This window comes from Schistocerca gregaria, chromosome 3 (genome assembly GCF_023897955.1).
Source record: "Schistocerca gregaria isolate iqSchGreg1 chromosome 3, iqSchGreg1.2, whole genome shotgun sequence".
Taxonomy (NCBI): domain Eukaryota; kingdom Metazoa; phylum Arthropoda; class Insecta; order Orthoptera; family Acrididae; genus Schistocerca; species Schistocerca gregaria.
The window spans coordinates 438,129,392-438,157,298 of record NC_064922.1 but is presented as its reverse complement, the minus strand read 5'-3'; the positions used below and the strand labels follow the sequence as shown (position 1 = coordinate 438,157,298).

The 27,907-nt window shown below is 38.2% G+C and overlaps 1 protein-coding gene across 4 annotated transcripts; it reads left to right on the top strand.

Annotated features, from left to right (window-relative positions):
• LOC126356014 (enolase-like) lies at window positions 1-26,410 on the top strand. Of its 4 annotated transcripts, none has more exons than XM_050006664.1 (8): window positions 255-435; window positions 5,853-6,002; window positions 8,842-8,929; window positions 11,084-11,260; window positions 11,754-11,908; window positions 19,923-20,285; window positions 25,342-25,762; window positions 25,840-26,410. In XM_050006664.1, exons 2-8 carry the CDS (start codon window positions 5,935-5,937, stop codon window positions 25,960-25,962), a joined length of 1,395 nt encoding a protein of 464 aa, XP_049862621.1. In that variant the 5' UTR covers window positions 255-435; window positions 5,853-5,934; the 3' UTR covers window positions 25,963-26,410. The 4 variants fall into 4 exon arrangements, with proteins under 4 accessions (XP_049862622.1, XP_049862621.1, XP_049862620.1 ...); XM_050006663.1 differs by lacking the exon at window positions 255-435 and adding an exon at window positions 655-1,805; XM_050006661.1 differs by lacking the exon at window positions 255-435 and adding an exon at window positions 671-844.
• Window positions 26,411-27,907: the final 1,497 nt, after the last annotated feature.

Sequence of the window (27,907 nt, the reverse complement as noted above, 5' to 3'; positions counted from 1 at the left end):
ATTTTGACGTTTCAGTCTAGGTGGTATTCCGCCCTTTCCTGAAGGTCAATTCAGTAGGAGCTTGGAGTTCGAGTCGGACAGTCGTAATACTGCTGTGCTGTAAGGTGAGCTTGGTTCGAAAGTGTAGGTGGACAAGTTTCATGCTTAAAGTCGTTTTTTACTTACAAGAAATATTTACTACAGAATATTTTTCTGCTTATGTCAATAATTTAGTCATTTTTTTCTCCAGTTCCTCTCAGTGGCAAATACAGTCACCTTCGATGCCCTTGAGTGTAAGCCGGTCTTCATATAGTATTCGATTTCTATTAGAGGAGTGGCACACAGGAGAGTAAATTTGGCCTTCCATCCTAAATTTATTTTCTTATACTCTTAAACCCATTACATATCAATTATATAACTAACAAGTTCAAAATGAACGTCACCCTCCGGAAACAGGTGGGAAAGCCGTACCGGTAACATGACAAGGTTAACTAAAACATAACTCGTTCAGTTTCGTCATTTAAAAGCGGTCACGTTAATTTATGTGGCGTGGTTAGTCTTTGTTGAGGAAGTAGGCGGAAAGAGTTAATGTCATAGCTGTCATAACTAAGCATCGACAGAGCATGCATTGACACCATTCGCCCTAATCCAGAGTTATTATAACAGTCCGGTGATTCGAAAACGTTATTCTTTTTTTTATCCTGTGGCTAATTGTCTTGTAGAACTGATTGTAGATTCGTCATTAAACTTTCTCACTGCTGTGGAATGTAATATTCCTAGCTTTACACGTAATAAAATGGTGTCTATGAAAGATGAAACCGTAGGCTTACATCATACGACATACACTTACTGTTCAGGGAGCATTGTACGTACAGAATAATTGACGGCAACCTCTAATCGTGACCGATTGGCTGCCAACGAGACCGAATATAACTCGTGTAAATCGGATCACGAATACCTTATGTGCTCACTTCAGCAGTGGTTTTCCTATTTAAGATACGAAGTGTAAATGAAGACTACAGACGATAGCTGAAGCTTGAAAACTACCTGTAAACCCTCCCCCTTCTACCCCCCCCCCCCCCTCTCTCTCTCTCTCTCTCTCTCTCTCTCTCTCTCTCTCTCTCTCTCTCTCTCTCTCTCTCTCTCTCTAAGAGGACTTCTTCCAACACCCCTTAAATCTTGTTCTCTGAACATTAGACTTTTCTCATGTACTCACTGCTTTTGGCCTTCAATACCACATTGCAACTCAGACTGAACTGTTTTGATGTTCTATGTGACACTTGAGAAAAACAGTCCACTTTCGGTTAAAAATACCACTGTTATACAAAAGCTAGCTTATTTCTTTTTCATTATTAAAACTTGATACAAGATGCAGCTATGCTCATAGTTACCCTTGGCTTTCCATCTTCGTATGTAAAGCTGTCCATTGACATTATTCAAATTTATTCCCTGTCTTATGAATCTTATTTGTTTTGTGTTGGGTGCTGTTAATAACAGTCTTTAGTAATGTTCTGGTCAGGCTCAGTATGCTGTGATTTTATTATGCTTTTCATTTTCTTATTTTGTGTAAACGAAATCTTATGTTGCCTTAATAACCTCCACTGTTACTGGCCCTCTTTAATATCTTCTGAAATACGTCCCCCTCACTGCAGTCAGAATGTTCTTAATGTGTCCAATTCCCTTGTTCAGTTGCCAGTTGTAGTGTGTTGTAATGCAGAGGCTAAAAAGCTTCCCCTAGGTTAAGTTTTGACTCTTGCTACTCATCATACAAAAACAATGAAGTGAATGAAACAGAGTTGCCAGACAGTATCTGTTGACGTGACTTGGTAGTATCTTTGGCCACTGAATTAAATTTTGTTTTGTGACAATTGTTGCATATTTTGCGTGTAGTAACAACCCACCAAACACAGAGGAGTTATTTACTCCCAGCAGTACTGAGCACACCACTTTTTGTTGTTTGTTTGAAAAACTAACAACCAAGATGTCAGAAATCTTATTCCAAACAAACAGTTTTTGCCAGATATCCTTATTTTTAGCAGAATACTAAAGTCTTGATGATTGGTAGAACTGCTCTTGAGCTATTTTTGTAATCTACCTACGGGAAGATCTATTTTCTGACAAACCTATACAGGAGAAACACTTGTATATAAAAGTTAAGCAGAGCACTTATAGATCCATTTCAGGGTTAGACATAAAACACTGCTGTCTCACTTTTCTGAGCCAAAATTAAGTGCTTATAACTTAAGTGTTTGCAGAGGGCTTTCCAGTAGTAAAATCACGTTGCCTCACAAATTAAGTGTTGGTAGAGTTAAAGAAAAACTGTTCTGTTGGGGTGTTGGTTGACCTTGCCAAGACCTTCAATTGCATGGACCATCAAATTCTAGTCAGTAGACTAGAATATTATGCCATTAATGGCACCTTTTTGCATGGGTGCAGTTGTAGAAACATCTCTATTGTTTTCTTATTCTTCTTTTTGTAATATTTGGGCATATTTATGTTGAGATGAAATAATTCTAGATCAGCACGTATTTTAAATCCCTGTGCATGTAACCTTATTATAGTGTATGCAAGTCTGCTAGCTATAGCTTGTAAATTAACATTTGGGTGCTTCAAATATATTAAAAATTTGAAAATCTCGAACCACTGTGTAAAAATAGCCTTTAATTAGGAATGTAAATGATTAAGTATGTACGACAGAGAAATTATATTGCTGCAACACATTCATTGACTTTGCCAACTAAGTCATCTTGCAATTTACTAGCCTTGAGCCATGCTACAGTTAAGGCTGTCACCACAACTACCACTTCAAAAGAAAGCACGTGTATAAATGTGACTGGTCAAAGCAAGTAGACAGTATCTGTCTTAAATACTCATCATCTACACTAGACAAACAGCATTTACAGATAAAAAGCACTGAGGATATAGTCCATGCAACAATCACACTTCAGGGTAAACACTGCTGGCTGATATTCACTAGACCCTTTCGATTGTGTTGACCTTGTCAAGGGCTTTGTTAGTTGAACCATATCTATCAAGGAAACTGAAGTATTGTGCTAATAACTACATTCATCTACAGAACCAGAGTATTATGTTAATGGACTTCAGTGAATAGATAGGGACTCAGAATGGACGACTGCAAATTGCGGAATCCAACAGGACATTGTACTGTGTCCAATACTGTTCTTGATCTAGTTAATTTCCAATGACTTTACAGAATCTTTCAAAAATCTGTAATGTTTGCCAATAACAAACTTACTAGTTAAATGGCACAACTCATCTGTAGCCTGCTGAACACTTAATATGACGACCTGTGAAATTGCAACAGGTCTGTATCAAGTACTTTAATTCCTAATCCCATAGATTCACAACTTGCAATTTCAAGCAAGTAACGACATGGCGGTGGCAGAAATATAGTCACGTTAAATTAAAAATGCCATTGAGGTCATTAATAAAGATCCTTAATCTAGCATGTGTTGCGCTGAAGTCTCTCTCGTGCTGTCTTTAACAAAAGCAGCAATTTATTTTGCATACTCCCAGTGTCTTTTCACTTTTGGCTTTATAATATGTGAAAATGAAACTAAACTAAACATACTAGAAAAATGTATTCCAAAGTAATAGCAACTTACAAAGTGAAAACTATATCATTTGATTACAGCCCTCTCACAAATCTATACGGCACAATGGTAAGACAGTTAGCAGTTCAAATTGTATCCTGGTTTGTTTCCTGTGATTTCACCTAAATTTCTTAAATTGAACTACAGGATAGTTCCTTTGAAAGACAGGATTGACTTCCCTAAGCAAGCAGCGTGTGTGCTCTGTCTCCAATTACTTTGTTACCTTTGGTATGTTAAACCCTAATTGTCCTTTGTTCTTAAAGCATCTTGATATTCATACATTCATTTCTCATTGCACCTGTTCATTAGTGATATTTATTGAAAATAATGATAATTCAGTGATCTTTGAGTTATACTGCCACATTTAAAGGCAAAAATAATTTCCATGTAGACATTTTTGTTGTGTAGGGTGAGAGTTTGTTCTGCAATATCTCCAACTTAAAAGGAGAATTAAAAGTCCAGCTTCTGTAACAACTACTTCTAAAATTTGAGTATCTGTTTGCAGTTTGAAGAGCCCTGTTAGCTGCATGACTAGTTGAAATATTCATTGTAATTAGGTGGCTTCTTATCTTGCAGTGCCTAATCAACTGTTATTTTTATAAATGTCAGTGTAGTAAATATGAACTAGGTAATTTTGTTGTTTTGATTTTAAACTGGGTGTGCAATAAGTAAAACTGTTCACAATACAATGGTTTGACTATCGCAGTGTTTTACTAGACATGATCCTGTTAAAGGCTTTGTCTATCTCTGATGTTTGAACTTGATTACGTAGCCAATTACAGGAGGAACTACAGTTTGTGTGGGCCTCAAACAACAGTGCAATTTGGCATTTTTCACATTATCAAATCAGCTGGAAGAAGGATAGGTAACAGAAAGAGCCCTATGACTAAGTGCAAATAGAACTCCAGACCTTTGGATTTGTAGTCTGTTGTCCTCTGAGCTACACCACGACATCATACTCGTGTAGTGATAGTTTGTGCTGATTTTAAACAGTTCCCTACATTTTATCTTTAATATATACAAAGGCCTCAGAGAAACTTCCAAAACTGTTTACAGTTTTCTTTTAAATGATGTTTACTTCACTTTGGAAGTGTCTACTCCCAACAATTCCTCTGCAACCATTTCTTGACAAATGCCTGTTCAATCTGTTGGGAAAACTATGCTTATATAGTCATTGTATGTTACTCTGTACTATAGCTATAGCTACTGTAAAAGAGCCACAGTTTTCATGATAATGCTCTTAGATTCAGGTGAGTGTTCCTCATACCATAATAAAAAAGTACCTTAATGTTGCTCCCATCAGTTTCCAAATAACTCTTATTATTTAGTTTCTCTCAGGGTGTCTTAGCTGTTTTATATATCTTACTTGCTTTAACTATTTCCCTCTTGTTCCTTCCCTCACCCATGCAACCAATATTAACACAGGCCAAATTTATGGTACAAATAGGCAATGTTAACAATCGTGTCGGGATCCTTGGTTACTGGTTGCATTAATTAATGGATGTGGACCCCCACTTAAATCTTCGGCAACATAACTTCAACAGTGAGCTTTCATTTGACAACACTCGATTATATATTACCATTTCTCAGTTAAACCACTTCCTTTATCCCGTTTTGTTGACATTGAACATGCTGTCAACAGGACCAAGTTACTAATCCCAGTGTGGACATCCAGAGTAAGGTTTTCTGTGGCATCTTTAAGTGATGCAAGGCAGATGTCAGGAATTTCCTTTCCCAACCCAAATGTGTACTCTGTCACTAATGACCTCAATTTTGACATAATTTTACCTCCTGGTCTTAATCTTATCTTCCCTTTACAACACTGCAATTGCTTTGCTGTTCCACACACATCTCTCTCTCTCTCTCTCTCTCTCTCTCTCTCTCTCTCTCTCTCTGCTCCTGTTTGAGTTTATTGGTGTGGTACTAGCATTTATTGTAGTTTATGGGTATAGTACCAGCATTTAAATAAAATATGTTGGTCAGTAGAGGGGGTGATTACTCTTATTAAATTGAGGTGATTACTCTGTTTCTCTTTTACTGTGTTGACAATTGAAAAAAAAAAAATTCAGCCTTGTGTCAAATGACATGCCATTTTGTCTTTTAGATAATGTGTAGCAAGCAGTATTTATTACTGTGCTGGCAAATGAACTAAGTACATTCTCGAGTGTACTCAGCTCGTAGCAGTTTTGAATTATGACTACTGATTTATATGTTGTAATGTTATGTGGCAGTTAATAAAGATGGAAAATGTAATTACAGGAAGTTATGGTGAAGGTTATCACAAACCAAATAATGAATCAGTTCTTTTGGAACAGGATTTAATCTTTAAGAATACAAAAAGATGTTGTGTAGAAGTATTAAAATGAACAAATGTGTTCTGAGAACATTAATGAAATTCTCAGTAAGGTGGTAAGCACAAATTTCACAAGTAGATTTTGTATATTAAAACTATATGATTTTCATTTTGTATTTGGTAATAAAATAATGTATAAACATACAGAAGTTTACTCACTCTATAAAGAGAGTTGGACTTTTCTTTCTAACAGTTTATCATTTGAACTTCAAATCATATTCCATACAACTGATGTAATTGGTATGCTGCTTATATTTCAAAAATATTTGTGCTTTCACAGCATAGGGCATTTGGGCTATAGTGAAATTCATTATAGCTTAACATAACTACCATGAAAATTAATTCCAAAACAGTATATGTGAGCTGTGTTTTCACAGCATATTTCTAGCTTGTAGAATTATCGGGTGTCCGTCTGGATAACATCACAATTACTCCACATTATATCAGCACACTGACTTGTTGCCATCTTCAGGTGGTTACTGATGAAAGGTGCTCCGCTCCTCTCTGCATCCTATATATGCTGACTGTTCCTGTTCGGTGAGGTCGGGTTCAGACTGTGATAGTATGGGCCACTGGAGACCAGAGTTTGGAGCTGGGTGCCACTACCCTCACCACTGCCACTGTCAACCATAGCAGTGTGGCTAGCAATAGATTGGAGTGTGGAGGGGGTAATAGCCAGCATATACAGGGCACTGGCAGGAAGGGAGCAACATTCATCAGGGACCACCAAAAGTGGCTACATGTTCTTTGCTGAAATATCATGGAGTAATTATGATATGACCTTCTGGGACACCTGAGAATTCTACAAACCAGAACAGTTTACTTTTAATTTTTTCTGTTTGAACTGTATAAAAATAGTGCAGTCACTTGAAATTAGAAAAAAAATTGTGAATTAGTAACTCCTCATCAGTTTACTGGCAGTGGTCATTCTTAAGTACAGTATAAATTGTGTGGTAACTCAGTATTTGCAACATTGCTTGCTAAATACAAGATTAAGTTTTAAACTGCCATGAAATTTTGTGACAGCATATTCCTCACTTCAGGATGAAAGATTCATGCTGATACCAGTTAACAGAACACATTGTTTGGGAAAGCAAATAAGTGTCATTAATGAATGTCTTCATTGTCAGCTCCAAGCATTCACTGTGGAATACAAAGATATTGAGCATCTTTGGTTGGAATTTAAAGGTATTGTCCACCATATGCTAGAGAAATACGTGCCTAGCAAAAAATATAGGGAAGGGGAAAGGATCCACTTTGGTTCAACAAGCATATTAGGAAGTTGCTGAGAAAGCAGAGAATTTTGCACATCGTTTTAAATGTAGTCACTGCCCTGCTGACAAACAGAAATTATGCGAAATGAAAGCAGCTGTCAAAAAGTCAATGAGAGATTCTTTTAACGAATTTGACAGCAATATTTTACCTACAGATTCTAAAAATAGCCCCAAGAAATTCTGGTCATATGTAAAATCTATGAACGCTACAAATAATTTAATACCTTCTCTTGCTAACAGTATGAGCAATGTAACAGATGATGATAAACAGAAGGACAAAATTCTAAACCTAGCGTTCAAAAACTCATTTACAGTAGAGGACTGCAGCACCATTCCCCTTTTCAATTATCGAACAAATGCAAGAATGGCTGGCATAGTGTTTAGTGTATCAGGAATTGTAAAACAGTTAAGATCCTCAGATGCCAGAAAGACATCTGGCCCAGACGGTATACCCGTAAGATTTTATGTTGACTATGCTACAAATATAACACCATTCTTATCCATTATCTATCAGATCATTGGTACAGCGGAAAGTTCCCCAGGTCTGAAAGAAGGCCCAGGTCATAGCAATCTATAAAAAGAGTAGAAAATTAGATGCTCCTCATTACTGGCCAGTTTCACTGACATCAATTTGTTGTAGAATCGTGGAACATATTTTGTGTTCGGACATAATGGCCTTTCTAAACTCTGCAGACACCAGCACAGTTTTAAGAAACAGCTGTCATGCGAGACACAGCTGACCCTCTTTGTGCATGATATACAACAGGCTCTAGATACCGCTCCCAGGTTGATGCCATATTCCTCGATTTTCGAAAGGCATTTGACTTAGTTCCGCGCTGTCGCTTGCTCCAAAAAGTGCACGCTTAGTCTATCTGATGACATATGCAGTTGGATAGAAAGTTTTCTGAGAGACAGAGAGGAGTATGTTGAAATGAATGGAGAGACTTCAACAGAAACAAGCATAACATCAGGTGTGCCCCAGGGCAGTGTAAGAAGTCTACTGCTTTCTAAGATTTACATAAATGATCTGGTTGATGGTATTGATAGTGGCATTAGACTGTTTGCCGATAATGCTGTAGTTTACAGGAAAGTAGTGTCACGAAAGTTTTGAACAAATCGATGAGGATTTGCAGAAAATAAATGTGTGGTGTAATGAGTCGCAGTTCCCTCTCAATATTAGTAAATGTAATCTACTGCATATAACAAAGTGAAAATCCCCAATAATGTAAGAGTACAAAATAAATGCCCAGTCTTTGGAAGCAGTAACATCTGTCAAGTATCTGGGTGTGACTATTCGAAATGATCTTAAATGGAACTATCAAATCACACAAGTAACGGGTAAGGCAAACTCTAGATTGCAGTTTATTGGTAGACTCCTGAAGCGATGCAGTCCTTAAACACCGCTTGGTGGGTAGTGGATTATATATATAGATGTAGTTAAATCACTCGGATCAGTTTTTACCAATATATCAATTAACTGATTCTAAAGCTGATGTTGGGATAGAAAAGCCATTTTACATTTGCTAATATAACACGTGATATAAGTGTATATGGGTCATACATTAGTATGAAATATCCCTTTGATTGTGATGTAGAATATGATCTTGTGATTTCCTTTCAGTTGTCATCGGAATTTTTCTCTCAAAATGCCACTTAAGAGCTGCCATGCACGCCAGATCTTTGACTCCAGAGGAAACCCTACTGTGGAGGTATTTAAAAAGTTTCTTATTTGGCTTTTAAGTATTTATGTGAATGTTTTCATGCTTTGAAACACTGAAAATATGCTAATCTCTTTAGATTGTACCAGTATTGTGTTCTACAAAGTTAGCACTGCAACAATTTTTTACATTATATTACAAACAGAAAATGTCAGGAACTTCTAAATGTAGGTGACAAACATTGGAGCAGAATGTAATGAAAAAGTGACAAATTAGGCTGGTTTATAATGTTGAAGAATTCAGAGACATTGCAGAAATAATAATAGCAAAACAAGCCCAATTATAAAATATATCAGTCTGTGACCATATTCGTAAATTTATGTGTGGTTTTTTTATCCTGCACTAATCAGAACACGTCTGGAGACCACAAGTTACTTGTTGATATGTAAAGATGCAACTACCGTATTTACTCGAATCTAAGCCGGAATTTTTTCCGGTTTCTGTAATCTAAAAAACCACCTGCGGCTTAGAATAGTGCAACATAGGCGGAAGTTGTGAAAAAGTTTGTAGGTGCCGCCACAACTAACTCCTGCCGTCGAATATATGTAGTAATATACAGGCATGCTTTGCAGGCACAAAGATAAATACTGGTGCCAAAACCTGTGGAAGTGGAAGACTAGCATTTCCTCTGCCCTGAGTTTCGACCACTGCATTTTTCAGACATTATCCAACGAAGTAAATACAAATTACGTATTGTTCATCTTCGAATGTAGCAGCATTTCAATGTACTATGAAAATCTGACTGGAAAGACTGTTTGGGATGTTCATCAATTTGGCCAACTCTGTTCTGAATTTTTTCCTACCTGTGAGAAGAGATCGTTGCTAATAGGAATTTTATGAATTGTGAATCACATGCAGTATTGTCTTCACCTTAAGAATATAAACATTTAGCCATGTATTCTTTAGTGTTTGCTGCTATCTCATTAAATTCCTGTCTGCCTAATAAACTATGAAACTAGAGTGAGACAACAGCAAACGCGGAAGAATATACATATCATGTCATGTTTATATTCGTATTATTCTTATGCATAATAGTGATAGTCAGAAATGAAGCACGGCAATTGACTAGATTTTTAAATCTACGATGAATCTAATTTCTGTGCCGAATTTAATGTACTAGAGTCGCCTGCAAAGATTTTCAAATGGAGAAAAATGTTTGCTAACCTCTCGTTCAGAACATCTATCATACGCAGTCTATTATTTGGTTCTTGTTGATCATTATCAAAGAAAGCAGCAGTGTAAGAAAGAACAAATAGCAGTCTCTTGCCATTGTTTCACTGAGACTATTCCTCTCTCTCTCTCTCTCTCTCTCTCTCTCTCTCTCTCTCTCTCTCTCTCTCTCTCCTTTTTTTTTTTTTTTTACAGCTAGCCATGCCGCGAGCGGCGACAGGCCGTAAACACTCATTAACAGAATGCAACAAACAATGCATGACACAGTGCAATAATACATTTTCAGCTTAGTGATGTAAACACCTATAACATAGATAACGGCACTTATCAGATCAAAGAAAAATAAGCAATCAATTCAAACCAGACGAAGCACGTGAAAAAGGAAAGGTACCTGTATAGATAAGGACGGAGCGCCTGACGCATAGCAAAGGCTACCTGGTAAAGCTTAACTGCTAAGCTTACGACTCGAACCAAACTACTGTAGCTGTATCATCATTCATTTGATCTGAATTGTCTCGTATTACAATGGACCAACTTTGTTTCGATTTGGAGGTGCGGCCTAAAACTTTTCTCTCCCCTTGAATTTAGAGTCTCATTTTTCAGGTGTGGCTTAGATTAGTGTGTGGCTTAGATTCAAGTAAATACGGTACTCAGAATCCAGTGTTGTCCATTTTTTGTTAGTTAATACATGGCTTTGAATGCACTTATTTACCTTGATTTGTCTTTGTAAAATTAAGAAAAATCAGGCCGAAGTATTTCATTAGTTTTGCTAAAATTACATTTGAAGAGAAATTTTCAAAATGTAATAGTTCCAACTTATTCTGTGGTTGTGTTGCTCAGTTATTTCAAGTGTTAATTTTGGGCATATACATTCGTGTGTGATCGCCAGCACGTTCTTTCCCAGTTACTTACCTGCCATGAGCTGCTGTTCCGGATGTGATGTTGATACTTATTGAATTTGGTTCTTCTTCACAGGTAGACTTGGTAACGGATCAGGGACTTTTCCGTGCTGCTGTCCCGTCAGGAGCTAGCACAGGTGTCCATGAAGCACTGGAACTGAGAGATGGTGAAAAAAATAACTACATGGGCAAGGGAGTGAAAAAAGCTGTTGATAACATCAATAAGATTATATGGCCAGAGCTTTCAAAACAGGTAATGCAAAATAAAATCTGTACTTTGTGTGCTAGAGAGCATACTAAAAAACAGCATCAGTTTGATTAAAATGAACATCTTTAACACACTGTAATGTTTTCCATTGTAACTGTGATAAAATAGTTTCAGAAGAAATAAATTTACTGTGGAAAAGGGCTTGTAACTTACCATTAATTTTTAATTGTATGTAATGCTGCTTTGTAGTGACAGTGTGCTTAAACTATGTGACATAATTCCATTAAAAATCAAATTCTGATTTGAGTTACAGTGGAATTCAGTAAACTGGATATATTATTCTTTACTACAAAATTTTTCATCTCTGAAAATCCCCAGCTAAAATGTTAGTTTCCTGCAGTTGATATTACAAATGTTGGCAGGAAAGGAAATGTTGAGTTAGGTGGTTTGTGACGAGATAGATACTTGCTAATGCCAAAAATCATAGTGATACCATCTTTTTTATGCATGTATTAATTTGTAAATTGTTTTTTCTCAGAATTTTGAAGCAACACAGCAGAAAGAAATTGATGAATTTATGCTGAAGTTAGATGGAACAGATAAAAAGGATAAATTGGGAGCTAATGCTATCCTGGGTGTTTCACTTGCAGTATGCAAAGCAGGAGCAGCGAAGAAGGGCGTTCCTCTCTACAGGTACAAATTGTTCAGGTTCTCCTAACTTTTTTCCACCAAAAATGTTTCCACAGGTGAATTTTGACACTATTTGATAAAAATTGTCAAACACCTTTACTTATTCATTCTACTCATTGGTGAGAGAATTACATTGCCTTGGTCTTACCATTTCCACTGTTTCTCAGTTCTTCAACATTCTGTTGGTGCTATGTAATATATCGGCCCAGTGTGTTTGTAGACATGGCAGTTAAGGTAGGGAATTTCATTGGGATGCAGCCTATTATTGTACTAAAAAATCACAGTGAATCAGTGAGTAATAAAATTTGTATGCAATATCTTTCTTCATTACTTTTCCACCTTTTTTAAACCTGAGAGTAACCTAGTATTTGCTGTAGGGAAAATTGTTTGTAAAGAAAAACAGTTCTTGTTATTGTGGTAAGAAGAAACATTTTTGATTTGATCGTAAGGTATTAACAGGGGAATCTATTGGTTATTGATAAATTTGTTTAATTGATGTAAATAAATAGAAAGAAACTTCCGCATAGGAAAAATATATTAAAAACAAAGATTCCAAGACTTAGCAAGCGGGAAAGCGACACAGACGCAAGCAGACATATTTAAAGGCAAAGAGTTTGGGCAGAGATGTCAGTCGAGGCGGAAGTGTGGCGGCAAAGATGATGTTGAATGACAGGTGAGGTATGAGTGGCGGCAACTTGAAATTGGCAGAGATTGAGGCCTGGTGAATAATGAGAAGAGAGGATATATTGAAGGGCAAGTTCCCATCTCCGGAGTTCGGATGGGTTGGTATTGGTGGGAAGTATCCTGATAACTCGACGGTGTAACACTGTGCCAAGATGTGCTGGCCATGCATCAAGGCATGTTTAGCCACAGGGTGATCCCCATTACCAACAAACACTGTCTGCCTGTGTACATTCATGCAAATGGACAGTTTGTTGCCGGTCATTCCCTCATAGAAAGCATCACAGTGTAGGCAGGTCAGTTGGTAAATCACGTGGGTGCTTTCACATGTGGCTCTGCCTTTGATCGTGTACACCTTCCAGGTTACAGGACTGGAGTAGGTGGTGGTGGGAGGGTGCATAGGACAGGTTTTACACCGGGGGCGGTTACAAGGGTAGGAGCCAGAGGGTAGGGAAGGTGGTTTGGGGATTTTATAGGGATGAACCAAGAGGTTACGAAGGTTAGGTGGATGGTGGAAAGACACTCTTGGTGGAGTGGGGAGGATTTCATGAAGGATGGATCTCATTTCGGGGCAGGATTTTAGGAAGTCGTATCCCTGCTGGAGAGCCACATTCAGAGTCTGATCCAGTCCCAGGAAGTATCCTGTCACAAGTGGGGCACTTTTGGGGTTCTTCTGTGAGAGGTTCTGGGTTTGAGGGGATGAGGAAGTGGCTCTGGTTGTTTGCTTCTTTGCTTTCTGCCATCCACCTAACCTTCGTAACCTCTTGGTTCATCCCTATGAAATCCCCAAACCACCTTCCCTACCCTCTGGCTTCTACTCTTGTAACTGCCCCCGGTGTAAAACCTGTCCTATGCACCCTCCCACCACCACCTATTCCAATCCTGTAACCCGGAAGGTGTACATGATCAAAGGCAGAGCCACATGTGAAAGCATCCACGTGATTTACCAACTGACCTGCCTACACTGTGATGCTTTCTATGAGAGAATGAACAGCAACAAACTGTCCATTTGCATGAATGTACACAGACAGTGTTTGTTGGTAATGAGGATCACCCTGTGGCTAAACATGCCTTGATGCACGGCCAGCACATCTTGGCACAGTGTTACACCGTCGAGTTATCTGGATACTTCCCACCGATACCAACCCATCCGAACTCCGGAGATGGGAACTTGCCCTTCAATATATCCTCTCTTCTCGTTATCCACCAGGCCTCAATCTCTGCTAATTTCAAGTTGCCGCCACTCATACCTCACCTGTCATTCAACATCATCTTTGCTACCACACTTCTGCCTCGACTGACATCTCAGCCCACTCTCTTTGCCTTAGTGTGTGTGTGTGTGTGTGTGTGTGTGTGTGTGTGTGTGTGTGTGTGTGTGTGTGTGTGTGTGTGTGTGTGTGATTTTATTGTGCCTGTCTACCGGTGCTTTCCCGCTTGGTAAGTCTTGCAATGTTTGTTTTTAATATAATTTGTTTAATTGTATAGATAAGAAATCTACTCACCAAGTGACGGCAGAACACACATAAGATTTTGTGATTGGCAAGCCTTCGGAGCAAGTGGTCCCTTCAGGCAGAAGTGTTGAAGGGGAAGGAAGAATGGTGAAGGGAAAGAACTGGAGAGGTCTAGGAAAAGGAATAGATATCGGGAAAGTTGCCCAGAACTGCAATTGGGGATACTTCCTTCTCATTCCATATGGTAAGTCTCCCCTGACATGCGGTTCTGGGTAACTTTCCCAATATGTATGTCTTTTTCCCAGACCTCTCCAGTCCTTTCCCTCCACCCTTCTTCCTTCCCCTTCAACCCTTCTACCTGAAGGAGCCACTGGCTGCAAAAGCTTGCCAATCACTACTGTCTTTTATGTGTGTTCAGCTGCCACTTGGTGAGTATAATTTTTACCTGTCCAGTTAAATAATAGGGGAATCTGATGGTGATAGTGCTCAGTTTGTGTTTTGAGACATTGTCACACATTTTGATATTTCATTTGGTTTTCAATTCCTCTACATAACTACGTGCATTATCACCTGTAGTTACACCCATAGTAAGATGACTTTGGCAATTAGCCACATCAAAAAAAAAGTGATTAATCTTCTTGGTTGTTTGTCATGGAGCGATAGCAGGTAGTTGGAATATTGTGTAGCATGCTGTCCTACTTCCACATTAAAATTTAATATTTTAATCAAACATCAAGCATCCATTTTAAAATTTCACGACTGTTTGAAAATAGCTAGTGCTTGGCATATGAAACCAGTTGTTAATATATTAGTCAGTGAAACAAATTTCCATTAAGAGTCAGATCATGAAGATTATTTTATGAATAAAACCTTCTAGATCACTAAGTAAAATTTATTTATTTATTACAATGTTTTGACTACTACCATCATCAGATATTTGGAAATACGATTAAATAAACATACAGAGTGACAGGTGTTTCATAGACCAGTACACCATTAAGCTCCAAAAAATGAAAAAGGTTCACTGACAAAAAAACTTCAATGCAAACCAGTATTAAAGACCATACGTATAGTGCATGCAAAATGTCGTGGCCGCCGCATGTGCAGTAGACTGGGGAAGCATGGGGAGAGCTGCAGTGGTGGAGGGTTGCTCAGAGTGCTGTACGGCAAGTGCAGAGCACTGGAGAGCAAGTGCCATTCTAAACTGAAGCATGGATTCGCATTTTTGGTAAATATTAAATGGGGCTCCTCCACGCCCACACTTGCATGGTGGCCACTCAGAAAAATCTGTCACCTTTTCTTTGGTTAGTATCTAAAAAGAATTCCACCAAAAATGAAGTGATTTATTTTCACCCGTTTTGTTAAATATTTGTAACTTTCAGAGAAGTCACAAGTGAGGAATTTTGAGTAAAACCTTCTCTTGTTGCCATATTAAAATTTGCTTTTTAGCCAAATCATAGTGGAGCTTACACAGTCTCACTTCACTAACATGTTGTACAAAGGCAATTGTGAAATAATTCGGAAACAGGGGTTTAAGTGAGGAACTAAGGAAAAATAAGATCAGCATCTTATGAAAAAGCACATTCTTGGTACAAATAAATGCGTTGGTTGGTTGGTTTGTGGGGGTTGAAGGGACCAGGCAGTAAGGACTTCAATTATGTTTTTCCAATTCTCGTTTGACCAGTTATTGATGACCCTGAAAAAATACATTCTTCAATCGGAAAGTCTGTAGCTAGTGGAATAACACAGTAGATAATTAAGTTTTGCATAATAACCATGCGAAAACTCTCCTCTTTGTGTGCTTTCATTTGCCAGATCTCTTTGATATCTCAAACCATTTATGAAATATGAGAAACATTTAATGTTACAGTCATTTCACTCTGGCTTTATCACTGGCACGATGCGATGGCAAATTAGTGTGCTATGTCTAATCAATATTCTTGAGAATGGTGATAGATACAGACCAATGAAGTCTGTAGAAAACTTCAATGTATTAACTAAATTTCATATGCAGGAGCATATTATGTAACATGTGCCAAACCCAAAATAATAATTACCCCTATTTTTCATTGGGAACTTTCTCAAATTTCTCGCAATGTCTTACTTCAATGTAAATATCCCAATAACTATGACCACTAACGAAATGATGGGCATCTCATAATGAACCTGACATAAAGCTAAAAGTAAAGCAAAAATGAATTTTTTTACTGAATAGTTTCTGTAAAATCGTTTGAGAAAGATCTTAAGGCATGCACTTTGATTCTGTCATCGCCGAAAGGTGGCAAACGTTTGGCGACCTTCCTTTCAGAACAAACGAAATAACTCGCCCAGCTCTTTGGACAAAAACTGGTCACTGTTTATCAGCCACCGTATGCTGCGCAACCTATAATCTGCGAATCAACTAACAACTGGTTCAAAAATTTCACAAAAATGTGTTAGAGCTCACAGGTGCCGTTAACATGATGGACATTTCCTTAAAGATTTTATGTCTAACTTATTTTTGTTCCTTTTTTTTTTTCACTTATATTTATGAAACGCCAGCATAACAACCAACTTGCCCTGGGAACCAAGTTGCTGTCTCTTCTACAAGGTGGAGTTGCCTTCCAAAATACTTAAATTTAATAATCAGATTATTTTATTATATTTATTTTTGGTAATATGCGAGATGTGATTGGAAAGTTTTAAGAACGGGCTTGTAATTGTACAGTTGTGGCACTTACATGCTACTGTGATGCATCTCCTTCAAAATAGTCCCCTTTTCACAGAACACACCGACTGCAATTGTGTTTCCACTTTTGGAAACATTCCTGGATTTTTTTTTTTTCCTGAAGTGTGTTAAGGACACACTCCGTATTTGCCTGGATGTCTTCAATAGTCAAATCGCTTCCCTTTAAGTGAAAATGTCAGTCTAGGAAACAGGTAGAAGTCTGCAGAGGCCAAATAAGGGGAATATGGCAGTTGTGGAAGCACAGGAATTTTAAATTTGGTCAAAAATTCAACGATGGAGAAGGCATAATGAGCCAGAGCATTATCATGGTGTAGCACTCAACTCCTGTCTTCTACATACATACTCCGCAAGCTACCTCACGGTGTGTAGCGGAGGGTACTTTGAGTACCTCTATCGGTTCTCCCTTCTATTCCAGTCTCATATTGTTCATGGAAAGAAAGATTGTCGGTATGCCTCTGTGTGGTCTCTAATCTCTGATTTTATCCTCTTGGTCTCTTCGCGAGATATACATAGGAGGGGGAGGGAGCAATATACTACTTGACCCCTCGGTGAAGGTATGTTCTCGAAACTTCAACAAAAGCCCGTACCAAGCTACTGAGCATCTCTCCTGCAAAGTCTTCCACTGGAGTTTATCTATCATCTTCATAACGCTTTCGCAATTACTAAATGATCCTGTAACGAAGCACGCTGCTCTCCGTTGGTTCTTCTGTCTCTCTTCTGTCAACCCTATCTGGTATGGATCCCACACTGTTGAGCAATATTCAAGCAGTGGGCGAACAAGAGTACTGTAACCTACTTCCTTTGTTTTCAGATTGCATTTCCTTAGGATTCTTCCAGTGAATCTGTCTGGCATCTGCTCTACCGATGATCAACTTTATATGGTCATTCCATTTTATATCACTCCTAACACATACTCCCAGATAATTTATGGAATTAACTGCTTCCAGTTGCTGACCTGCTATATTGTTGCTAAATGATAAAGGATCTTTCTTTCTATGTATTCGGAGCACATTACACTTGTCTACATAGAGATTCAATTGCCACAGTCCATGCCTTTCTTCCACACCTTCAGATCAAATGCTCAAGGACGCATTTGTAGTATTCCTAGTATTCCTAGTTAATTGTCTGTCCTCCAGAGGTAAATTCATGATGCACAATACCAGCAGAAGTGAAAAAATTAGCAAAATTGTCTTTGCCTTCTACCGACTTTGCCGAGCTTTTTTCAGTCTTGGTGAACATGAGTCTTCCATTGCAGACTGTAATTTGGTTTCAGGATCATATCCATATACCCATGATTTGTCACCTGTAATTACTGTATTTAACAAATCTGGGTCATTTTTTGTCCAATTAATCAGTTCTTGGCACACTTACAGTTGGTATTGCCTGTGGTCACTTGACAACACTTTTGGAATGAATTTTGCTGACACTAGACACATGTTCAGATCTTCAGTTAAAATTGACTAAACTGTATAGAAATGTAAATTAAGTTCATCAGCCATCTCCCCAATTGTAAGTCTATGATCAGATCACACTAAGTCACGAACTTTCATAACATTTTCATTCGTTTTTGAGGTGAGAGGATGGCTGGACTGTGGTTCATCTTCAAACTTATTTGATAAAAGCATTTACGTTTCAGAGCTGTATTCGGCAGTAATACTTTTGTGCCATGTTTCTATGTGAAATTATGAAGCAATTTTTGTTTTTTTGTTTTTTTAATTTTTCAGTGGATTTCACCCATAGTTTTTATAAAATAAGTTTTACTCTTAAAACATTGCATAAACTAAGGTGAAGTACCCTGTGCAATTAGCCAAATATGAAGTTTCTTATTATATTTACCTTCAACTCGGTCCCATACTTAAACTGGTAATTTAGTCCCTCTCCCCTTGAAATTCTTGGTATTATTGTTTACTAGCTTATAGTTGCTTATTAATGGTTCAAGGATGTGAACTACATGTTCTTATTGCATTCAGTTATACGAGGAATATTTTTTGCAGAAGTTAACCAAAATATTGTTCAATAACATCAGTAAATTTGAGAGGTAATCTGTGTCATTCTAAAGTAACTGTTAAGTTTTACATTGGAAATATCAATATGCCTTTAACTCCATTGCAAATGGGCAAAGAAAAGAGTTTTGTTAATCTAATGATCATGTGCCATTAAGGAATTTCAGCCTGAAAGCAGCTTTCTGTATTGCTGGGGTACATAAGCATACTGCCTTGATAAATTACATTGGTATGCACGGTCACATGACAACCCATGAATACTGTGGTACAGAAATGGACTTGCTGGAATTATTCATGCTTTGGTCACCGGGTGAGCTTTCCAGGTGCCAAGTTCTTGCTGTCTCCCCCAAACCAATAAGCTTATTATAAACTTTGAATGTTGCATTTGTAAAAGATAATTTGTCCATTCAAACCTTACCTCAATGGTGCTTAAATAACCTCTGGGTAAGTTTGGTCTAAAACCTCTAGTTTTCAAGTTATGTACAAAACTTGAACAACTTTCAAATTATCTCATGTGGTTTACTGACTCTGAGTTCTTCAGATTCTAGACCTTGTGCTAATTAATATGTAGGTAATGGTCTGACTTTCCACCAACAATAATCTGAAAAAACCTCATAAGAAGCAGTTGCTGAATTTCAGGGTTAAAGACTGCTTACAGTATGATTTTTACACCAGAAGTTTGTATTTACATACACATTAAGAAATTTTCACTTCTCAACTGCAATATTACATTTTATTGAGTGCTCTACATTTATTGATAGTTAAAACATTGCATAGAGTTATCTATTTCCTTCTTAGTTAAAATTATATGATATTTGCAGAAAACAAAACGAAGTAAATATACCACTTACTGCCTGCTCTGTCCCATAATGAGTCATGCTTGCAGTATCAGTTGATTCTAGAAGTCATATTAATGAGTCACTTTAGTTATGTGGCCTATCTGTGTATTTTGCATATGCTCTATGGAACCTGTAACTAAATTCATCTGTTATGTAAATAAAATCTTGGCTTCAAGGGAAGAACAGTAAGTGCATGCTGAGAACTCTCAATTTTTTTTAAATAAGGTGTGATGAATGTGAAGGAAATTACAGTTTGCTTTCTCTAGAAAAAAATCTGTTAACTGAGATACTAATTTTTATGTCTTAATATTTTAGGCACATTGCGGACCTTGCAGGATACCCTGATGTCTTGCTGCCTGTGCCAGCTTTCAATGTCATTAATGGTGGGAGCCATGCTGGCAACAAGTTAGCTATGCAAGAATTTATGATATTACCAACAGGTGCAAAGAGTTTCACAGAGGCCATGAAAATTGGTACTGAAGTGTATCACAACCTGAAGAGTGTCATAAAGAGCCGTTTTGGTCTCGATGCTACAGCTGTAGGAGATGAAGGTGGTTTTGCACCTAATATTCTGAACAATAAGGATGCCCTTGCTCTTATTTCAGAAGCTATTGAGAAAGCAGGCTATACTGGTCTTGTAGAGATTGGGATGGATGTTGCAGCATCAGAATTTTACAAGTAAGATAATATTCATTTTTTTTTTTTTTTACTCAAACACTGAGCCGTGATCTGTAACACTGAAACTTACATTGGAAAATCTGCCTGTAGTGACTATAATTTTTGCGATAATAGCTCTTAGAAAGTCTATATAATATATTAATATTTACATTAATAAAAAATTCAGACTTCCTAATTTAAAGTGGTGTTATACTTTTGAATCAACATTTACTTCCATAATGTTATTTTTTCTGTAATTTTCTTTTTTGAAAAGAAGAAAATTGATAAACTGTACATTAACACAATCTTTTCAGGGACCAACATGCTTCTTTTAAACCTAATATTTAATGATGGATCATAAAGCTTGTCTTGTGTATTGTAGTCATATTTGAGGACCTGTGAAACTTTTTCCTGCTTTGTATAATAAACTTTCAAGCAGTGTAAGTAACATAGTCCAACTTTCCACTCAGTATACCCCCGCCGGCGAAACATTGCACTTGACAGTTCGCTTTTTGTCTAGTTAGGTTGGCTATACTGTAATAGCGATGTTGCAACAGCAGCCTCTATACACACAGCAGACGATACAGTTTTCCGTCCCGTCTCGTAAATGCAAGCGACTGAGCAATTACAATGTATATAAAAACTAGTTTTTAGTTGTACTACAATGACAGGAAGTAAACAACCGTATAATAATGCATGTAAAAGCATAACAATGCGCACCCTTTCGATAACGGAGCAAAGAAATACGAAAAACAAGCATCTGACGACTGGTACTTTAAAATCAATAATGTACGTAGTTTACTAAATAAATAATAACCGAGATTGCAATAAATAACCAATATTAGAATTTTTTCACTCACCAATTTACAACGATAATGGCGCAATTCCATCCAGCTCGCCATCGTCACTGTTGTCCGATTCATCGCTAAAACCGTCTTCATCGTCGTCATCGGCAAGACAAATCATTAATTGTTCATGGCCACTGATAATGCCTTCTATTGTCTGTGCTGCTCGTATAAGCTTCTCGACGTGCTCTACTTTTTTTCTCCGTGAGGCTGCATCCACAGTCACAAGAGCTTCACGCAACAGCTTTTCCACCTCTGTTATTGTAAAGGACTTGTTGTTGTTCCTTACATACATTTTTACGTCACTCCATACTAACTCAATAGGGTTGAAATGGCAGTGATATGGTGGCAGCCTTATTACAGTATGACACTGCTCCTTAGCAATTTCGTCTACTACGTATGTAGGTGTCGTAGGCTTATTTTCTTTAACAAGAGAATATAACAGAACCTTTGTCATACCCATATCCGCTGCAATATTTCGAGCCTGTAACCACTGCACCATAATTTCGTTCAGATCATTTGTAGTTGGGGCTTTGTTCTGTATCACTGAATGATATGGAGCATTGTCCATTACAATTGTTGTAGGGACAAGAAATTGTTTTAAAAGGTTCCTGAACTACTCAACAAATCGTGCGTGATCCATATCTTCATGGTAATCACCAGTATTTTTTGATCTAAAAACTGAAAGTGCGTCAGGGACAAAACCACTGGAGGAGCCTGCATGGACCACAATTAATCTAGCTCCTCTTCCTGTCGGCTGATGGCCGCTACTGCTGGGTGTGTTATCCGTCCAACATTTACTGACAGCTTCCCCGGCATTAACCCACGTTTCGTCTAGCCAAATTATGGAATGAATGTCTCTGCCCACAATTTTGTGCAAGAAAATGCTACGAGCGGTAACAATATGTGCCCTCTCTAACAGTACTTTGCGTCCGTCTAGCATTTTGTAACGGAAACCCATATTTTTTAGCACAAATTTTAGTGATGTTTTACCACCCCTGAAGAGTTCACTTTCTTTTAAAGAGATTAATAACTTAGCTACAGTCGGATACTCTTTTCTGCTGTAGTGAGCATAAACATGCCTACGAACTGCATCAGTCTGGAAAGAATCTAAATCTGTGATAGGACTACGCCGCTTTTTCTTCTTTCCCGGGGTTGATAAAAATGTATTATTTGATCCAGACAGCTCGGAATCATTACGGCTCACTTCAGTATCTTCCAAGTTTTGTAGTAATACTCCCTTACTTACTACCGTTCTTGCACTAATACCAAGAGTTTTCGACGTACGTTCCACCACTTTGTCGGCAGGAATTGATGGCTGTCCATGAATGCTTACGTAGTTTTTCTCCTGCTCGTAAAACTCAAGAGTTCTGCGTAGCAACTCCAGTGCTTGGCTGTGTAGCGGCACCCCTCGACGCAAAGGATTGTCACTAGGTGAACGAAGTCTTTTCGGTGGCATTTTCCAAGTACGTAAACTCACAACGTAACAAGTCACAACGATATAGCACACAGTACATCGAAAACACGCGGTAAACAACACACAACTCACGTTGTATACACATTCACTAAACAAAGCCGGCAACACGGGAACTTTGACGTCACAGCACGTGAGTAACAGCAGTGCTCACTGCGCTGTGATTGGCTGGCGCCCCACGCTGAACGCCTAGCGCCTATCGTTCTTCACTTGTTACTCTGTTACGCTGCCAACTTCATACGCAAACGTCAAGTGCAATGTTTCAACGGCCCGGGTATATACTGGTTGCTTGGTATTGACTTTTCCAGTCACCATATTACTACTCTTAAGAGCACAATAATCATTTCATTGAGAGCAACTCCCTTCCGCTTTGATAGTGTAACTTACTGCTTCTTCAGTGTGCTCTCATCATCCAGCAATCAATTCTTGATCTACAGTACCTATTGAAGAGCCCCATCAGACAGGTAATAAGAATATGCAGACAGCAGAACAGTGATAAAAGTGCACTCGTTGAATTATGGTGGCAGTCTATCGGGCATGCTAACCATCCTTGTATTTTTGCATGTGTCGACTGCAAAGTGTTAATAACTAAAAAACTTGAGCTGGCTCCAGCTTCATATGGGTTGCACAAGATATCTACTGTCAGACAACTGGTCTGGCAATAGGATGATAAATTTATATACACAACCTTCCTCATATGTCAGGTTGTCTGTTAGTGAAAAAGTATCAATCTCTACAAATAGTTCCAGAGATTAGCCTTTATAAACATGCATACAGAAAAACAAGTAAGGGGGAACTTTAATTCAGTAGTGTGTATAGATTCTATGTCTCCTTTTTCCTTTCCACTTCGTTATTTTCGTCAGAATTATTTGAGTTGACATGGACTCTAACTTTTCTACTTTCAAAAAGCATGTGATTTATGATGTTTCTTCTAGTTTTTAACTTATTTTTTCTCCTTCTTCCTGCCCCCCCCCCTTTCCCACCACTACAACTAGTGTACTCTTATTACCTTGTTCTATCAATACATATTAAAGTTCCTTGCCCTAGCCCCTAAAGCCAATACTGTACCTCCACTCACATGACTTCCAGAAGTTTCATTAAATTTAGTATTAGATTGAAGTAATAAAGTGTTCATAATAGCAATTGCTTGGATACCCTTTGTATTACACACTTGTATATAACAATATGTGTGCTTGCCATCATAACTTTGGAACACTCTGAGAAATTTCAACCATAATTTGGGCCATTTATTGCTTACTCATTGGGGAGAAAAATATTGCAGGGTTGCTACACATATAGCATTGCTATAGTCTTGGCTGATCCAGCTTGCATGCCCACCTGGGATAGCCGGGGGGGGGGGGGGGGGGGGGGCGCAAACAGCTGATATAAGGGCAGATTTGCAGACAGCCCATAATATACACGGTAGTGCATGCACACGGGAGTGACAAAAGAGCCTTCGCATGTGCAGAATGCAAGAGATTGTGACCTACACTATATGCACCTGCCGTGAGTGCGATGATGTGTATTTCTCATGGTAGATCAATGAGCTAGGGTGTGGGGAAAAATCAGATAATGAAAAGATAAAGAAAACTAAAAGGGAGTAAAGAAAAGGTATAATTACTGAAAAGAAATGCTGTAGCCAAGGAAATTAATGTAAATTAAGAATAGATGGGTGGTGGAACCAAGAACATGTTGTAACGCCAGATCCCTTCTGCACACATTTCCTACCCTGACTCCTACCCCTGTCTGCCCCACTGTAAGACTTGCCCTATGCATCCTCCTACCACCGCCTATACCAACTATGTAACTGGCAAAGCACATACTATAAAAGGGAGACCCACCTGGTAAATAAAACATTGTGCCCAATGGGCATAGACAGAGGGTGTATACTAGCAACACACACTATCATGGGCCTTGGTGCCTGTTTCACCACACGTACCATCTGGATTTTCCCTCCTGACAGCAGTTTCTAAGAACTGCAGGTGGGAAATGGTATTGCAAAATGTCCATGGTTCTCATTGTGTACCTAGCCTAATTTACATTTATTTCATCAGTCTTGCTTTTTCCCCCCCGTAACTTTTCCTTTTAGTTTCTATATCTTATTTTGTGACTTATCTTTTTCTCTTCGCTCCCCCTCCTCCCCCACAACTCATCTATATACCATGTATAATGCTTGTAGCTTTCCACTTTTATAAACTCCTGCATGTTGTTTTGTCAGCCCCCCCCCCCCTCTCTCTCTCTCTCTCTCTCTCTCTCTCTCTCTCTCTCTCTCTCTCTCTCTCTCTCTCTCTCTCTCTCTCTCTCTCTCTCTTTCCCCCCCCCCTCTCTTTTATTACCTGATCTTCCACCTTTAAGCTATCAGGTTTTCAAATATGATGTAGTACCAGTACTGCCTGCAACAGTCAGTCTTTCCTTCTCATCCCATCTGGTAAGTCTCCCCTGCTCAAGGCTTCTGAGTGACTTTCTGTAACTCTCCATTTCCTAAACATCAACAGTCCTAAATGTTGACTATTTAGAGGAACTGTGGTGGTCTCTTGTATTAACTTAATTTCCTGTTAAATAAATTAAACACAGAGTACTTAAAAGTGGCAAGAGGGCAAAGTAAATTTATTTTCTCTTATCTTCATAATTTAATATCCTTCGCAAAGTAAAAAGAATGTCCAGGAATGATATTCTGTAATAACAAATACTGCTGTTTCATGCCTGATTTTACAAAGCAGTACCATTTTATCATGTCTGTATGAATTTTGTTTTGCAGGGATGGCTCTTATGACCTGGATTTCAAGAACCCTAACTCTGATAAAAGCCAGTGGCTGAGCATGGAAAAGCTCGCAGCATTGTATACTGAATTTATCAAGGAATACCCAATTGTATCTATTGAGGATCCATTTGATCAGGATCATTTTGAAGCTTGGACCCATTTTACATCACAAGTCAAGATTCAAATTGTTGGAGACGATCTAACAGTTACTAACCCAAAACGTATTGCCCTGGCTGCAGAAAAGAAAGCTTGCAACTGCTTGTTACTGAAAGTAAACCAAATTGGTACTGTCACAGAAAGTATACAAGCACACCTTTTGGCAAAGTCCAATGGTTGGGGCACAATGGTCTCTCATAGATCTGGGGAGACAGAAGATACATTCATAGCTGACCTTGTTGTAGGTCTCTGCACAGGACAGGTATGTGTACAGTCTGAGAGCACATTTGTGATATAATTAAAAATATCAGAGAGCTATACATTTCTGTTTCATTACAGATTAAAACAGGTGCTCCATGCCGTTCGGAGCGGTTGGCCAAATACAATCAGTTGCTGCGCATTGAAGAAGAGCTGGGATCTGCTGCAAAGTATGCTGGCAAGAATTTTCGCAATCCTGTCTAAAGGTTTCCTTATGCCCGTTCGAGCAATTTGATGTGTTGGCTTTCAGGAAATGTACTGCCCTATTTATTGAATCACTAAAACTTGAGGTGTTAGCAATAGTTGTATGGGGAAAACTGTTAACTGAACAGTATGTTTAGAGTGAGAATTATCAGATCTATAAGGAATGTAAAACATTTTCTGTTGACATTTCCAAAGTCAGATGTTCGAACATTTTGTTGCAATATGGTGTTCATTCCTGTACGACTAGTTTTCTGTTGTAAAGTGAGCAGATTAATATACTATCTTGAATGTCATCAGTGAGAAGTGTATAACTGAATGTAAGAAGTTTATAAATGTTTATTATTTGTAGTGACAATATTTATAACACCTCAGTGTTCCTTTGTACACTCCCTTAAGAAACTAAAGTGTATGTGAATGTGAAATTCTGACAATAAAAGATAAAACTATTTATGATTTCTTATTCATAAATAACAGCTATCACAGATATGCAGATCAGTAGTTAAGAAACACTGCATCCATTGAGTCATTACTGTGACATTGTGCAATGTTAAAGATAAACCAATAAACTGAGACAGCATGAGGCAGCAGCTGTCTGACACATAAGTGATGTGCTACCTACCTTTCAGAATTGAGTTCCTTCCCCAAGGAGAGGATTGGTTGAGTTCAGAAAGGGCACCTGACCCACCAGTTGGGGAGGGGCACCTGACCCACCAGTTGGGGAGGGGCGCATTACCCACCTATAGTGAGGACAGGGGGGAGCTGTTAACTCAGTTGTTACATTCATAAATGTAGTGCTAGTCACATTACTCAGAAAATTCAGATGCACACCAATATAACTTACCATGACCTACTATGTGTCCAACTACTTGATCGTAAAACTTTTCTAAACTATGGTCCAGATCTGTATTTTACAGGCTACAGTCTTTATCTAAGCAAACCTCAAGCTATGCTCTCAACATTAGTCTGCCAATCCCCTGCATGATTCATATTGGAAGCGAGAGGTACAATGGATAGATGGGTATAATTACAGATATGTTTGGTCATAATCCAAGATATTTGCTTTCTGCTGCAAAAACTTGTGGTAAGCAATGAAAATATTTCCTGGTTTCAATCTACATGTAAATGAACATTACAAAAAAGTTGTCAAATATTGTATTGTTCAGAATCTTAAGTCAGGGGCTTGTTGGACTGTGGACAACAAAGAATTGATAATGTTCAGGTGGCACCTGAAAACAAATAACATTGTCAGATAGTTCTGATTTCTGAAGGGTTCTGATATGAAAGCATTATTTGCACATACGGTGAGACTGTACATAATTTGTTAGGTAATAAATTACAAGCTGCAGGTAGTTTCTGTGATTTTCTAAAGGCAACTGACTGTGCAAATACCATCCTTTAGCATAAATTAAAAAAACTAAGATTTCACTGGCTATGATGCAAAATAGTCAGTCATGTCTCAAAAGGAAGAAACAGATGGCGTTGGTGAATTAAGCTGCATGTTGTCAGTTTAGGAGGTAATTACTTGTAGTGTCCCACAGTTGCCCATCTTAATGCCATTGCTTTCTGTTGCATGCTTTGGTGATTTCTCATGAGTTGCATTGCCAGAGGGAGATTTTGTTTTATTTGCAGATGAGAAAAGTATTGCAATAAATAGCCCAGATCTTTCATGTTTTGACACTGTTGTATCAGGTATTTAAATTTAGTGATGTGTACCAGGAATGGGTTTGAGGATATCCCCTGGTAATTTGCTCTACTCTGCTAACATAAGGGCATTTATGTTTTGTTGTTCCATGATGGCACATTTATTTTGTACTGATGATCTTTCCTTCTGTTACGTGCTTCACTAGTAAACAATCTTTGTTCTGTATCTTCCCATGCCCCATCACCCACATATGCTTGTTAAATTCCCACAAGCCTAACTCTTGATCTTCTTTGTGTGATACCT

Bases quoted from the DNA above. Each gene is read 5' to 3' on its own strand.
- LOC126356014 (XM_050006664.1), top strand. From the start codon at position 5,935: ATGTTGTGTAGAAGTATTAAAATGAACAAATGTGTTCTGAGAACATTA. The intron at 20,286-25,341 runs GTAAGATAATAT...TTTGTTTTGCAG, and splicing joins GCAGCATCAGAATTTTACAA to GGATGGCTCTTATGACCTGG. The intron at 25,763-25,839 runs GTATGTGTACAG...GTTTCATTACAG, and splicing joins TAGGTCTCTGCACAGGACAG to ATTAAAACAGGTGCTCCATG.